Source organism: Balaenoptera ricei, chromosome 2 (genome assembly GCF_028023285.1).
Source record: "Balaenoptera ricei isolate mBalRic1 chromosome 2, mBalRic1.hap2, whole genome shotgun sequence".
Classification (NCBI taxonomy): Eukaryota; Metazoa; Chordata; class Mammalia; order Artiodactyla; family Balaenopteridae; genus Balaenoptera; species Balaenoptera ricei.
The window spans coordinates 64,805,738-64,820,792 of record NC_082640.1 but is presented as its reverse complement, the minus strand read 5'-3'; the positions used below and the strand labels follow the sequence as shown (position 1 = coordinate 64,820,792).

The window sequence follows — 15,055 nt, the reverse complement described above, 5'->3', positions numbered from 1 at the left end:
CTACACCCATATATACCTAACTGGAATACAATTAGGCCTGGGGTTGTCAGGCTGAGAGTCATGAAAATCAACGAAGCAAATAAACTACTTGCAATTATTTAAAAGTTAAAAAGAATTAATTTAAGTTCCCTCCAAAAGATCTGTAGACTGCTTTCAATCATGTCCCATGGATTAAAAGATTAAGAAAAGGAAGATGGATATTTGGAATAAGTACTTGTATACATTTCAGAAACAGTAGCAATAGTTAAGAGCAACATTTGAAGATGTCTTTTTTAAATGAAATACTTACCTTTGTTCTTCTAAAATGAGAAAATATTTTAACAACATTTTTCAAAATGCATTACACATTTTCTGATACCAAGACAGCATAAGTAAGAACTGAAGAAAGAACCCACAACATTTGCTCTTAGGAATTCTACTTATATTCTCCTTTCACTGATAATTAAATACTAATATTCCATGGAATTTCAATCACAAAACTGTGAAGTTAGCAAAGTAAATCTGTGATTTGTAAAAAGCTCAGAACAGACTACATAAGTAATTTAGTCCATTATATGCAAATTGCTGAGTTAGACTTTGAGTATTCTGAAGGATCCCTTTATTCTCATTATAGCAATAGCAGTAGCCAAACAACTGTTATCCCACAACAAGCAAAAGAACCATTTTCATGCAGAATGAGTACAACAAATAGAAAAGGAGAAAATGGAGACCAAGAGCATCTTTTTACACCAATTTTATTAAAAAACAAACAAACAAAAAAAACACAAGAGAACACCCTCTATGATTCTGTCATTCTTCCTTAAGACAAAACATTAAGTGGTGGCTTTGTTCTAAATCAGACATGATAAAATCTGATAGGAGGACTATAGTCAAACTAAGTGAATTTGCCAATGAAAGCAATATTGCTGATGTTAAAATTCAAGTGTAAATTAGCATAAAAATCAGCAGGAATTCTCAAGAGACAGAGGAAACTGTTGGCAGTGTTAGATATGTTAATTATCTTGATTGTGATGAGTTCATATATATGTCAAAACTTACCAAACTGTATGCTCTGGCATGCAGTTTACTCTACCTCAATTAGATTTCAATAAAGTTAAAAAAAAACAACAGGAAAAAATCATTATTCATTTTTACTCATCACTTGGATACTTTAAAAGTCAAAAGCAGAAACCAATTCAAAGTCTGTAACCAAGTATAATTAACAACTCAAGGATCACAAATAGTCATCCAAGTTAAAAGTCATCCAAGTTAAAAGAACAGGTATATCAACTTTTTCAAAAAAAAGAATGAAAGTCTCAATGGAAGTATCCTGAGACTCACTGGTCAAAGGATCATAGAGGTCGCATTGCCTAAGCTATTTACATCCCACCCAGGTGTAGAATGCTCCTGGTTTCCATTTCCAAATGGATGTGAGGACACAGAGTTTATTTATCAGGATTTGCAGCCTTACTGTACTTCTCTTCCTTGCACCTCTGCAGAATCTCTAAGCTCCTCTGGTGGACTGGGTGTTGGAGAAAGCTAATACTATCCATACTTTTCAAAACTGCACATGGCGCTGTATCATCATGTCCTTAGGAAGCAAAAGAAAAACAAAAAATGGAGAAAAGAAAAAGACATTATATAAGCCCAAACCAATAGAGAATCAAGGACAATGCTGCCAACTATCTTAAGAGTAAATAAAAATGTATCAAGTAATTGGGGTTAAATGTGAATAATTTTTCCAATTAATTTGAGGAAATTACACAAAAACAATAGGAAAAAATAAAGGTCCTGTTCAGGTATTCAAAAGTATCCTTTTTCAGTACTCAAAGTGTTGTGAGTTAACATCATACTAAAAATTTTTAATTTAAAATACCAGGGAAATTTCAAAAACAATTGTATGGTGTCTTTTTTTTAATGGACTCATTTTTATCAGGTCTGAAATATAATTAGCACAGAGTTGGCAACAATGCAAGAAACACTGATGGAACCCCAAAGAGAAATATACCCAAAACAATTTACCGAAAGTTAAACGTTCACAAATCTCGCAATTAACCACACTTGTAGGAATTCCAAGTGTGTCAATGTTGAAAGAGTAGGAAGAAAAGCACTGTAGAGCAGGAAAACCCAGCAGCACTTCTGTACTTATAAATCTGAAAACAAAGCTGGAAAATCTGTCAGAATCAACTATTGGAAGGAAAGGAACGAGAGCACATTCAAGTAAGGACCAAAGCCCCAGATCAGTGCTACTGAAACAGTGAGACACTCGAGCAGTAAAGAGGGAAGGAAGATTGTACCATAAATATTAGGAATAAATGGATTTAAAAGAGAATTCAGGTTTTCCAGGTTTGGGAGGAGTCAAGTATCATTTACACAAGAACATCTCTAGAGTTAGGACATGAAGTTCAAATGTATGTAGGTTTGCCTTTAAAAAATAAAAGTGAATAGTTTAACAATAGATGGAGGCAAATTAAGCAACACATAATTATGAACTAAAGTTCCATTAGTACGTATTTACTGTATAACTAGGAATAAGATACTATCTATGAATAGTTCTCAAGGCAGAATCATTTTAAAAGTTAAACAGAAGCAGAGTAATTCAAAGAGGTTTGCATGGTTTAACCAAACTATAATTCCTTAAACTGAATATCTACATTAAGAGAATAGGCATCCATGTTTTAGTTAAAGAGACAAAATCTCATGATACCATAACATCAGATTATAGATAGACAGATATAGAAACAGATATCTGATATAGATATAGATAGATATATCAGGCTTTTGTAAAATTAAAAAAAAACATTTCGTATCTTGTAATTAAAAAGTAAGCTAATAAAACACTATCTCATTTATCCAGTACAGAGAGTCCATAGCTGTACATGTTCAATGTTTCAAAAAGAGACAAGTATTACCAAGTTACCATCATTTCTTAGTCAAAAGATACCTCAATAAAAATATTCTATTCTCAATAATCCCCTCCTTCACAGGACTCTTGGTGGGGGAAGGAATGCTTAGGCTCAGATGAGGCTGCACTTGGTTAGTAACAGGGTGGGGCTAGGGGTTAGGGTAAGCCATCAGTTGAGGGGGACCATTTGAGGAAAATACCACCTGGTGAGTTCTACTCATACTCCATCCAAATTGTAATTTTTGAAAGTTATCAACAGACTTTCAGGCCCTTCAATAGCTAATGATATATTGTTAGTCAGAAATAATTTAAGAAGATTATGGTATTAAAGTGTTTTATATAAGAGTTCAGAATATTAAATATAGTAAATTATTATGTAATCTTCAATTAAAACTCGCTCAACTTGACTACAGCCTCTGTACTCAATTTTCTATTTTATCTAAATAAATTGTGGCAATGCCATTTGGATATGGGTAATTTTATATCTGTGACTGTTTTGTGTCTCACTGACTGTTTTGTGTCTCATCATCATACCTACAACTTAGGGTTTTGGTTTTTTTTTAACTTCTGTTCTTTCATTCTGCTTTCTATGCCTTCTTTTAACTCTTTAACAATTTTAAACACTGCTTTACAGACTATAATACTATTTCCAAACCTTAAAGTGATACTCCTCTCTGTTGTGTGTACCAACTCCCTGTCAAGGTGGTTTGGTTTCCTAGGATGGTTTTATAAGTACATTTTCAGTGGAGTCTCAAACTCTTAAAAGAGGTTTATTTAGTGTTTGCTTATGCTAAGTTCCTAGCCTAGTTTTCATAATTTCTTAGTTTGAGATTATGCACCAAACAAACAGCATAAATCCTCTTGCATGGTGAAGAAGATACGGGGCACTAATTTTTTTAGGCAACTTTTTTTTCAAACTTTATCTAAGGCCTAACACATACTGATATGATTCTTCTTGTTCTTCTAGGTAAGGCCAACAGACAGAGTTTTACAATTATCTTTTCAGTGACAGAAAAGTTCAAGCTCTTTGAAGCTCCTACACCATATAAAACAGGGGCTCAATCCCAGCTCCACTGTATCATTCAAACCTGAAGCCATGTCTCTGATCCTATAATAGTTTCTATAATGCCAGCTTCCAGGCCTTAGGGCCATTTTTTTAAAGGTATATTTCACATACAGTAAACTCCACTAATCTCAAGTATACAGTTTGATGAGCTTAAACAAACAGTTATATCATATAATCCTCAATCAAGATACAGGACATTTCCATCACCTCAGCAAGTTATTTCATTCCCTTCCAGTAAATACCACCCCTACCCCTCTCAAAGTCAATCAAGTAATGATCCCAGGAGTGGGACTGCTGGATCACATGGTAATTCTATTTTTAGTTTTCTGAGGAACCTCCATATTGTTTTCCATAGTGGCTGTACCAACTTACATCCCCACCAACATTGTAGGAGTGTTCCCTTTTCTCCATACCCTCTCCAACACTGTTATTTGTAGACTTTTTAGTGATGGCCATTCTGACCGGTGTGAGGTGGTACCTCATTGTAGTTTTGATTTGCATTTCTCTAATAATTAGTGATGTTGAGCATCTTTTCATGTGCCTACTGGCTATCTGTATATCTTCTTTGGAGAAATGTCTATTAAGGTCTTCTGCCCATTTTTCGATTGGGTTGTTGTTTTGTTGTTGTTGAGTTGTATGAGCTGTTTGTATACTTTGGAGATTAAGCCTTTGTCTGTTGCATCACTTGCAAATATTTTCTCCCATTCCATTGGTCGTCTTTTTGTTTTTTTATGGTTTCCTTTGCTGTGCAAAAGCTTGTAAGTTTGATTAGGTCCCATTTGTTTATTTTTGTTTTTACTTCTATTGCCTTGGGAGACTGATCTAAGAAAACATGGGTATGATTTATGTCAGAGAATGTTTTGCCTTTGCTCTCTTCTAGGAGTTTTATACTGTCATGTCTTATGTTTAAGTCTTTAAGACATTTTGTGTTTATTTTTGTGCATGGTGTGAGGGTGTGTTCTAACTTCATTGATTTACATGCAGCTGTCCAACTCTCCCAGCACCACTTGCTGAAGAGACTTTTTCCCATTTTATATTCTTGCCTCCTTTGTTGAAGATTAATTGACCACAGGTGTATGGGTTTATTTCTGGGCTATTCTGTACCATTGATCTGTATGCCTGTTTTTGTACCAATACCACATTGTTTTGATTACTCTAACTTTGTGGTATTGTCTGAAGTCTGGGAGAGTTATGCCTCCTGCTTTTTTTTTAATTAATTAATTAATTAATATTTATTTTTGTCTGTGTTGTGTCTTCATTGTTGCACATGGGCTTTCTCTAGTTGCGGTGAATGGGGGCCACCCTTTGCTGAAGTGCGCAGGTCTCTCATTGCGGTGGCTTGTCTTTGTTGCAGAGCACAGGTTCGAGGCGTGCGGGCCCCAGTAGTTGTGGCACATGGGCTCAGCAGCTGTGGCTCATGGGCTCTAGAGTGCAGGATCAGTAGTTGTGGCACACAGGCTTTGTTGCTCTGCGGCATATGGGATCTTCCCAGACCAGGACTTGAACCTGTGTCCCCTGCACTGGCAGATGGATTCTTAATCACTATGTCCCCAGGGAAGTCCTCCTGCTTTGTTTTTATTCCTCAGGATTGCTCTAGCAATTCTCGGTCTTTCCTGGTTCCATATAAATTTTTGGATATTTGTTCTAGTTCTGTGAAAAATGTCATGGGTAATTTGACAGGATCTCATTATATCTGTAGATTGCTTTGGGTAGTATTGCCATTTTAACTATATTAATTCTTCCAATCCAAGGGCATGGGATATCTTTCCATTTCTTTGAATCCTCTTTTATTTCCTTTATTAATGTTTTATAGTTCTCAGTGTATAAGTCTTTCACCTCCTTGATCAGGTTTATTCCTAGATACTTTTTTTTGGGTGCAATTTTAAAAGGTTTTTTGAGGTTTTTAAAAATTTATTTATTTATTTATTTATTTATTTTTGGTTGCATTGGGTCTTCGTTGCTGCACACAGGCTTTCTCTAGTTGTGGAGAGGGGAGCTACTCTTTGTTGTGGTGTGCAGGCTTCTCATTGCAGTGGCTTCTCTTGTTGTGGAGCACGGGCTCTAGGCGCATGGGCTTCAGTAGTTGTGGCACAAGGGCTCAGTAGTTGTGGCACATGGGCTTAGTTGCTCCGTGGCATGTGGGATCTCCCCAGACCAGGGCTTAAACCCGTGTCCCCTGCAATGGCAGGCAGATTCTTAACCACTGCACCACCAGGGAAGTCCCAGTATTTTTTTTTTTTTTTTATATTCCCTTTCTGATATTTCATTGTTAGTGTAAAGAAATACAACTGATTTCTGAATGTTACTCTTGTATCCTGCTACTTTGCTGAATTCATTTATTAGATCTAGTAGTTTTTGTGTGGAGTCCTTAGGGAGAAACTCTGTACTTTTAAACTATCACTCCCCTTGTTATCTCCCTGTCTGCCCTGGGCAAACACTAATCTACATTCTTTCTCGACAGATTTGCCTATTCTAGAAAATTCATATAAATGAAATCATACAGCATGTGGTCTTTTGTGTCTTACGCTTTCACTTAACAAAATGCTTTCAAGGTTCACCCATGTTATAGCATGTACTAGTATCTCATTCATTTACGTGACAGAATAGTATTCCATTGTATGGTTATACCACATTTTGTTTATCCAGTCATCTGTTGAACATTTGAGTTGTTTCTACCTTTTGGCTATTATGAATATGTTGCTAAGAACAACAAGTACAAGTTTTTGTTTGAACACCTGCTTTCAATTCTTTTAAAATATCTACCTAAGAGTGGAACTGCTGGGTAAAATGTAACTACCAGGCTGTTTTACAAAGTGGCTGCACCATTTTAAATTTTCACTGGCAGCATATGAGGCTTCCAATTTTTCCACATCCTTATTACCAACATTTGTTATTACCTGTCTATTTTATTGTAGCCATCCTAGTAGATGTGAAGTTGTATCTTACTGTGGTTTCGATTTGCATTTCCCTGATGACAAACTATACTGAGCATCTTTTCATGTTTTTTAGTGACTATTTCCATATCTTCTTTGGAGAAATGTCTTTTCAGATCCTTTGCCCATTTTTTAATTGGGTTATTAGTTTTTTACTATTGAATTGCAAGAACTGTATATATTCTAGATACCAGTTCCTTATTAGATACGAGATTTATAAATATCTTCTATCATTCTGTGAGTTGTCATTTCACTTTTTTTAAAATATTTATTTATTTATTTATTTGGTTGCACCAGGTCTTAGTTGCAGCAGGCAGGCTCCTTAGTTGCGGCTTGTGGGCTCCTTAGTTGTGGCTCACAGGCTCCTTAGTTGTGGCTCTCCAGCTCTTTAGTTGTGGCATGCATGTGGGATCTAGTTCCCTGAACAGGGATCAAACCTGGGCCCCCTGCATTGGGAGCGTGGAGTCTTATCCACTGCGCCACCAGGAAAGTCCCTTCACTCTCTTAATAGTATCCTTTGAGGCACAAAAGTTTTTAATTTTGATGAAGTCTAATTTATCCATTTTTTTCTTTGGTTGCTTGTGCTTTATACCTAATCCTGTCATACCTAAGAATCCACTGCCTAATCCAAACTGGGAAATGTGAGTCCTTCTTGCATTTCTGGATTCCTTTACATATCAATTTTAGGATTAGCTTGTCAATATCTGCATAAAGGTAGCTGTGGTTTTGACAGGACTACGCTGAATCTGTAGATCCAGTATTGCCATCTTAACTATGCCTTCCAATGCATAAACATATAATATCTTTCCATTTATTGCAGTATTCATTAAGTTTTTTCAACAATATTTTGTAGTTTCAGTGAACAAGTCTTGCAATTCTTTTGTTAAATTTATTAGTAAGAATTTTATACTTGCTGGTGCTCTTGTAAGTGAAGCACCAACTTAATTCTGTTTTCAGGTTGTTTACTGTTAATGTCTAGAAATACAACCGATTTTGCATATTGACGTTGTGTCTTGCAACTTGAGCTCATTTTTTATCTCTAGTAGAGTTTTTTGTAGATTCCTTAGGAAGTTTTACACAAAATATGTCATCTACAAACAAAATGGTTTCTTCCTTTCCAATTTGGATGTCTTTTATTTCTTTTTCTTGCCTGATTACTCTTACCAGGATTTCCAGGACAATGATAAATAGAAGAGGTGAAAACAGATATCCTGTCTTGTTTCTGATCTTAAGGGAAAAGTATTCAGTCATTCACCATCAAGAATTATATAAGCTTTGGATTTTTCACAGGTCCCCTTATCAGATTGAGGAAGTCCCTTTCTATTGCTAATTTGTTCAGCATTTTTATGATGAAAAATATGAAAAGGTATTCGTGTCTGTCAAGTGCCTCTTCTGTGTCTATTGAGGTGATGATCTGATTTTTGCCCTTTAGTCTATCAATGTGGTGTATTACATTGATTTGAGTTTTCTAAGGTGAACCAACCTTGCATTCCTGGGTAAATTCCACTAGATAATGCTGTAAAATACTTTTTACATATTGCTGGACTCAGTCTGCAAGGATTTTGTTGAGGATTTTTGTTGAGGGATATTGGTTTGTGGTTTTCATTTTTGTGATGTCTTATCTGGTATGCTGGTAATACTGGCCTCACAGATTGAGAATGAAAGTATTCCCTTATCGTCTATGTTTTTGGAAGAGTTTATAAAGGATTGGTGTTAATTCTTCATTAAGTATTTGATAAAATTTATCAGTGAATTCACTGTTCCTTGGTTTGTGGGAAGATTTTTTTTTCATAACTAATTCAATCTCTTTTCTTGTAACAGGCCTTTTCAGACTTTCTATTTCTTCTGGAGTCAGTATAGGCTGTTAGCATATTTCTAGGAATTTTTCCATTTCCACTAGGTTCTAATTTGTCGACATACAACTGCTAATAGTATTATAATCCTTTTTATTTCCATCAGTTCAGCAGCAACACCCCCCTTTCTTTCCCCAAATTAGTAATTTGAGTCTCCTCTCTCCTCTTCTTGGTCTGCCTACCTCAAGGTTTGTCAATTTCATTTACCTTTTTAAAGAAGTACCTTTCAGTTTTATTTGTTTTCTTTATTGTTTTCTACTCTCTATTTTATTTATTTCAGATCTACTCTTTATTATGTCCTTCCTACTGCTTGCTTTGGGTTTAGTTTTCCCTTTTTCCCTAGAATCTTAAGGTGGGGCATTAAGTTATTGATTTGAGATATTCTTTCTTAATAGAGATAAATTTCTCTAAGGGAGAAATAAATTTCCCTCTAAGCACTCTTTTAGCTGTATCCCATAAAATATGGGTGTATATTTTCTTCTATTCATTTCAAACTATTTTCTAATTTCCCTTATGATTTCTTCTTTGTCCCATTGGCTATTAAGAAGTGTGTTATTTAGTTTCCACATATACCATAAGACATATTATTTTTGTTCCTCTTTTCTTTCATTACTCTCTTCTTTTGTGTTGAATATATGTTTTCTAGTATACTATTTTAATATTTTGATCATTTCTTTTACTATATTATTTTTTAGTTATTTTCTTAACAGGTGCCAAGGGAATTAAAATTAGCATCTTAATTTACAACAATCTAATCTAGATTAAAAGCTACTTAATTTCAATAGTATATAAAAACTTTGCTCCTATATAGCTTCATTCCTTTCTTCCTTCTTTATGCTGTATTGTCATGCAATAACATGACAATAAAATGGCATGCCCTCTTTAAAATGGCATGCCCTCCAAGAGAGATTTATAATTATTGCTTTTTCACAGTTGACTTTTAAATCAGATTGGAGGGAAAAAAAGTTACAAAATGTAAAAAATACATTTTTACTATCTTTTATATTTAACTCTATAGCTGCCTTTAATGGTGCTCTTTATTATTTCACGTGCTTTCGAGCTACTGTCTAGTGTCCTTTCATTTCAGCCAGAAGAACTATCTTTAATATTTCTTGTGGGGCAGCTAGTAACAGTCACTCAGGATCTGTTTATCTGGGAATGTCATAAATTCATCTTGAAGGACAGTTTTAGTGAATACAGAATTCTTGATTGACAGTGTTTTTTTCTTTCAGCACTTTGAATATGCCAAGTTGCTGTCCTCTAGCCTCAATGCTTTCTAATGATGAATCAACTTTTAATCTTACTGAGGATAACTTTGTGCATGATGAATCATTTTTCTCTTGCTGCTTTCAATATTCTCTCTTTACCTCTAGACAGTTTAATTATGATATATCTAAGTTTGAATCTCTTTGAATTCACCCACCTTGTAGTTTATCGAGCTTGTTAGATGTGTATATTAATTTTCTCATCAAATTTGAGGAGGTGTTGGCCATTATTTCTTGAAATATTCTTTCTTTCCCTTTCCCTCCTTTCCTTCTGGACTCTCAGAAGTTTATATGCCTCATGGTGTCCCATAAGTCTAGAAGCTCTGTTTATTTTTCTTCATTCTTTATTATTCCTGTTCCTTAGCCAGATCATCTCAACTAATCTGTCTTCATGTTCACCCGATTCTGGCTTCTGCTTATTCAAACCTGCTGCTGAACTCTTCTACTGAATTTCTCATTTCAGTTATTGTACATTTTTTTCCACTTCAAAATTGATGTGTGTGTGTGTGTGTGTATATAAAATTGATATTCTCCATTTGGTGAGACATTGTTCTCATACTTTCCTTTTGTTCTTCAGATATAGTTACCTTTAAGTCTTTAAATATATTTAAAATAGTTTAAAGACTTTGTCTAGTAATATCAATGTCTGGATTTTTTCAGGGGTAGTTATATAACATGGCAACTCTGAAAATTCTCTTCCCAGGATTTGCTGTTGTTGCTGTTTCTTACAGTTGCTACTATTTGTTTAGGACTTTCCTGAACTAATTCTGTAAAGTTTGTCACAGGTGACCATGGAAATCTCTGCTCAGTTAGCTTAAATGTCAGCTATTAATTGAAGGCAGATATCTTTACATGCCTGAAACCACTAATTCTCCCAGTTTTTGTCAAGGGTCACTGAGTGTGTATGTTGGTGCATACCTTCAACACTCAGCTAGGCAGTTTACAACTTTGCCTTGCCCTGCTTGCACAGAATCTGAAGGTTATCCTGAGGTAAGAAATCAGGATATCCTCAGGTCTTTACTGAGCATATGCATAGCCCTGGGCACGTATACAGTCCTATGCATGTACATAGCTATCTAGATTCCCATGAACATATGGGAACTTTTCATAGCCGTTATGGAAACCTCATTCTCTAGCTTTTCCTTTCAAATGTTTTGGTTAGTTTTTGCCCCAGCTGTTATCTACTGCATCAGAGAGTTGCAATGTTCAACAACTGCTTCTGATTGTTTTGGACAAAACCCCTAGGTAAAAGGTTATTCATGCTGGGCAAGCTCCAAGTCAGGTTAAAAGATAGCCTTGTAAGTGGGGTCTTCCAGGGAGCTACCAAATAAGTTGAATATTCTCTGGGAATGGGGCTTTGAAGGAGCGCCAACCCCCTTCTATTCCCTCCAGGGGTTGTCACACTGCTGCTTTTCATTGTGCTTCCAGACTACTGATTTTCAAGGCTACTGTAGAGCTTGGCAGGGAGGGAGGTGAGTAGTGCAAGTTAAAACACTACAAAGTGCACTGTCATTATCAATATTCAGCCTTTTTTCTTGTATATATACTTCCTAGATTACTGAAGGCCTTTGATGAATATATGGAGCTCTAGCAAAGTTATTCTGACAATTTTTGCAAGTGTTCTTGTTGCTTTTATGGAAGAGAGAATTTTCAGAGGTCCTTACTCTACCATTTCATTGACATTTAATCTAAAACCCTTACTCTTAATCACCACACCATAGTGCCTGATACAGAATTGATTTATAAATAATGGTCAGGGTTTTGTCTGTTAACAAAAATGCTCTTAATTGTCTCAAGTACTGGGTAGAATTATGGATAGAGTACTGCATAGAGATCCTAGACCCTGTTTAGGTGATATCTAAATTAGTTTTAGTACTTGGTCATTTCTGGAAATAGATGGTCACTGGAATCCTTCTCCCACTTGCAAAAACAAATGGGAGGGCTTCCCTGGTGGCGCAGTGGTTAAGAATCCGCCTGCCAATGCAGGGGACACGTGTTCGAGCCCTGGTCCAGGAAGATCCCACATGCCACAGAGCAACTAAGCTCGTGCGCCACAGCTACTGAGCCTGCGCTCTAGAGCCCGTGAGCCACAACTACTGAGCCCAAGTGCCACAACTACTGAAGCCCATGCGCCTAGAGCCCATGCTCCACAGCAAGAGAAGCCACCGCAATGAGAAGCCTGCGCACCGCAATGAAGAGTAGCCCCCACTCGCCGCAACTAGAGAAAGCCCGCACACAGCAACGAAGACCCAACACAGCCAAAAATAAATAAATAAAATAAATAAATTTATTTAAAAACAAAACAAAACAAAACAAAACAAATGGGAGCACATTAGAGCTACGGAGTCCATTATGTGGGATGGGGAAGAGGAACAGTTTATGTGGGAACCATTAAAGCTCTCTATCTGCAGACACTATATGAATGGCTTCAGCTTTTCTCCCTGTAGATTAAGGAACCGAATGACACTTTGGACTCTCGTTCTTGCCTCCTTTTTTTTTTTTTAATTAATTAATTAATTTATTTATTTTTGACTGCGTTGGGTCTTCGTTGCTGCGCGCAGGGCTTTCCCTAGTTGCAGTGAGCGAGGGCTACTCTTCATTGTGGTGCACGGGCTTCTCATTACAGTGGCTTCCCTTGTTGCACAGCATGGGCTCTAGGCGCATGGGCTTCAGTAGTTGCGGCTCACAGGCTCAGTAGTTGTGGTGCATGGGCTTAGTTGCTCTGCAGTATGTGGGATCTTCCCGGACCAGGGATCGAACCCGTGTCCCCTGCATTGGCAGGCGGATTCTTAACCACTGCGCCACCAGGGAAGCCCCTCGTTCTTGCCTCTTATGCCAATGCCACAGCTGAATTCGCTGTCTCTGCCTAGTCTTTTTAGATGGATTAAAATTCCTCTTTGGCTATACTTTTATGTAACTTTTATACTTTTATGTAAAAGAACCAAATAAGCATCACTGCACTCACATCTGCATACTGTATAATTCATGGTCAAGTTATGATCTCCCCTGTACTTTCTAGTCCAGGCTCTTTCTTATTCAGGAAGAGTAAATAAGAGGCAAGGTGGATGCCACCACTGGAATACCTGTACTCCAATACCTCACTGCTGATCAGAAAAATCATTACCATTTTTAATTCCACCTACCAGCAGGGCCAACATGTAGCTTCACTCAGACTGCCTATTTATATGACTCTACTAAGAACATTTTATGGTTTCCTGATAACCTGCCCCAGCTATAACATACCACAACTATAACAAATTTATTCTTAAAAGGAATAAGTTGAATTAATTTTTATTTAAAGACCTTAAAATGGCACTGTGCCCTCTAATTTGAAAGTCTATAAAAAAGAAAAAATAACAGTCAAAAGTAGATTTAAATTTGATATTCTCATTTGTGCTCAGTTGGCTTGATGAAGAAAAAGAATGTTAGGTAATTCCTTAAGAAGATCCAGGATTTTTTTGGTTCACCATCAAGGTATTTGTTGACAATCAGCTAAGAGTCCAGTGAAATATCTTATAAAGACAGTCTTCAAGAAAGTGAAAATATATTGCACTTCTGCAGTCTACATCTTCTTTCTTCATTAGAAATATTATCTTTGACCTCTTCTTACTCTCATTCAAGATCTGAACTGGGTTACCTTCTGCCTTTCATATATTCTACTTCTGCTTAAATAATCTCCAAATCCTGTTTCACGTTGATATGTTTGCATACTACTTATGGTCATTATAAGAGTTCTGCATCTACTACTTAGTTCATTTTCACAGTTACTCTGTTAGTTTTTGTTTTGCAATACTACAATGTTCTAATTTTATAATATCCGTTTATCCTAAATCCACCAGAAAACAGAAGGTGGTAAGCGGTGCAGAGGGAGGAAAAATGCTAAATTTTGGCACTGACACTAATATGCTGTAATACAATTATTCTCTGTAACAAACCTGCTCAGTCACTGCCTCAAAATGCAAATGAACTATCGTTTTTCTTTTTCTTGATAAAAAGTGAAAATTTAGAAGTTTATACAAGGGGGACTTCTAGCATGTTGCTAATATTCTCTTTCTTAACCTAGAAGATAGTTCCAGGGGTGTTTTCACTTTGTGATAATTCACTGAGCTATATGTTTTGTTCTGTGCACTTTTCTGTATACATGTTATATCCCAGTATAAAAGAGTTTTCAAAAAGAGTTTATTATGTGGAAGCTCTATGCTGGCCAGAAAGCAAAACTAGATTAGAAAACAAAGTATCTAGAAATTATCAAAGTAAAGATAATTTCAGTTGTTGATCATTAGTAGCACTGCATGTCTTTGTACTAATTAATACTAATATACATAGAACCAGCTTTCACAAACAATATTTTAAATGCCAAAGTAACATTCAATGTGAATAACTTTTACAGAAAGCAATGTATTCAATAGTAAATATAAGAAAAGTTTCTTATCTTAGTCAGTTATGTCTTAGCAGGATATGTATCAATTTTCAAAATTTTCATAATTGATAAGATCACTGTAATAAATAAGAATGCATCTTAAAAGAAAAAACTTTTCCTTAAAGCTTTTTGCTGGTAACTGTAGTCAATAATATTGCAGTACTGTACATATTTGAAAGTTGCCAAGAGATTAAATTGTAAAAGTTCTTGTCACAAGAAAAAAAGTTTTGTAACTTTGTATAGTAATGGATGGTACTATTTTGCAGTACACACAAATATTGAATCATTATGTTATATACCTGAAACTAATATAATGTTATATGTCCATTATACCTCAGTTTAAAATTTTTTCAAGCTTTTTGCAAAGATAGCCTCTTAGAAATAATTTTGGCAAAGGCAAAGCAGTTTTAAGACATTCCTTTTATTAAAAAAAAAAAAAACTATAGTTCTATCCACAAAGGCCAGTTTGCACACATTATAATCTGAAGTACAGAAATGAAATTCAATTAGTTTTGCCTCTCATTTCAGAAATACAATCTCTCAAATATTTCATTCATTTAAAATACATAAAAGCTAAATTTAAAGTTTTACTGCTAGTGCACATGCCAAAAAGCCCTATGAGTAAGTCTAGGAG

At 35.7% G+C, this 15,055-nt stretch overlaps 1 protein-coding gene across 9 annotated transcripts in view; it reads right to left on the bottom strand.

Annotated features, from left to right (window-relative positions):
• Positions 1-15,055, bottom strand: part of MYO9A (myosin IXA) — a 278,184-nt gene that overhangs the window by 142,400 nt on the left and 120,729 nt on the right. For 8 of the 9 annotated variants that reach the window (XM_059912852.1, XM_059912849.1, XM_059912850.1 and 5 more), the window contains one exon: positions 1,451-1,570. The exons of the other annotated variant lie outside the window; for it this stretch is intronic. In XM_059912852.1, coding sequence (XP_059768835.1) covers positions 1,451-1,570 — 120 coding nt within the window. The remainder of the gene's footprint in view (positions 1-1,450; positions 1,571-15,055) is intronic. 9 annotated transcript variants of the gene reach the window in all.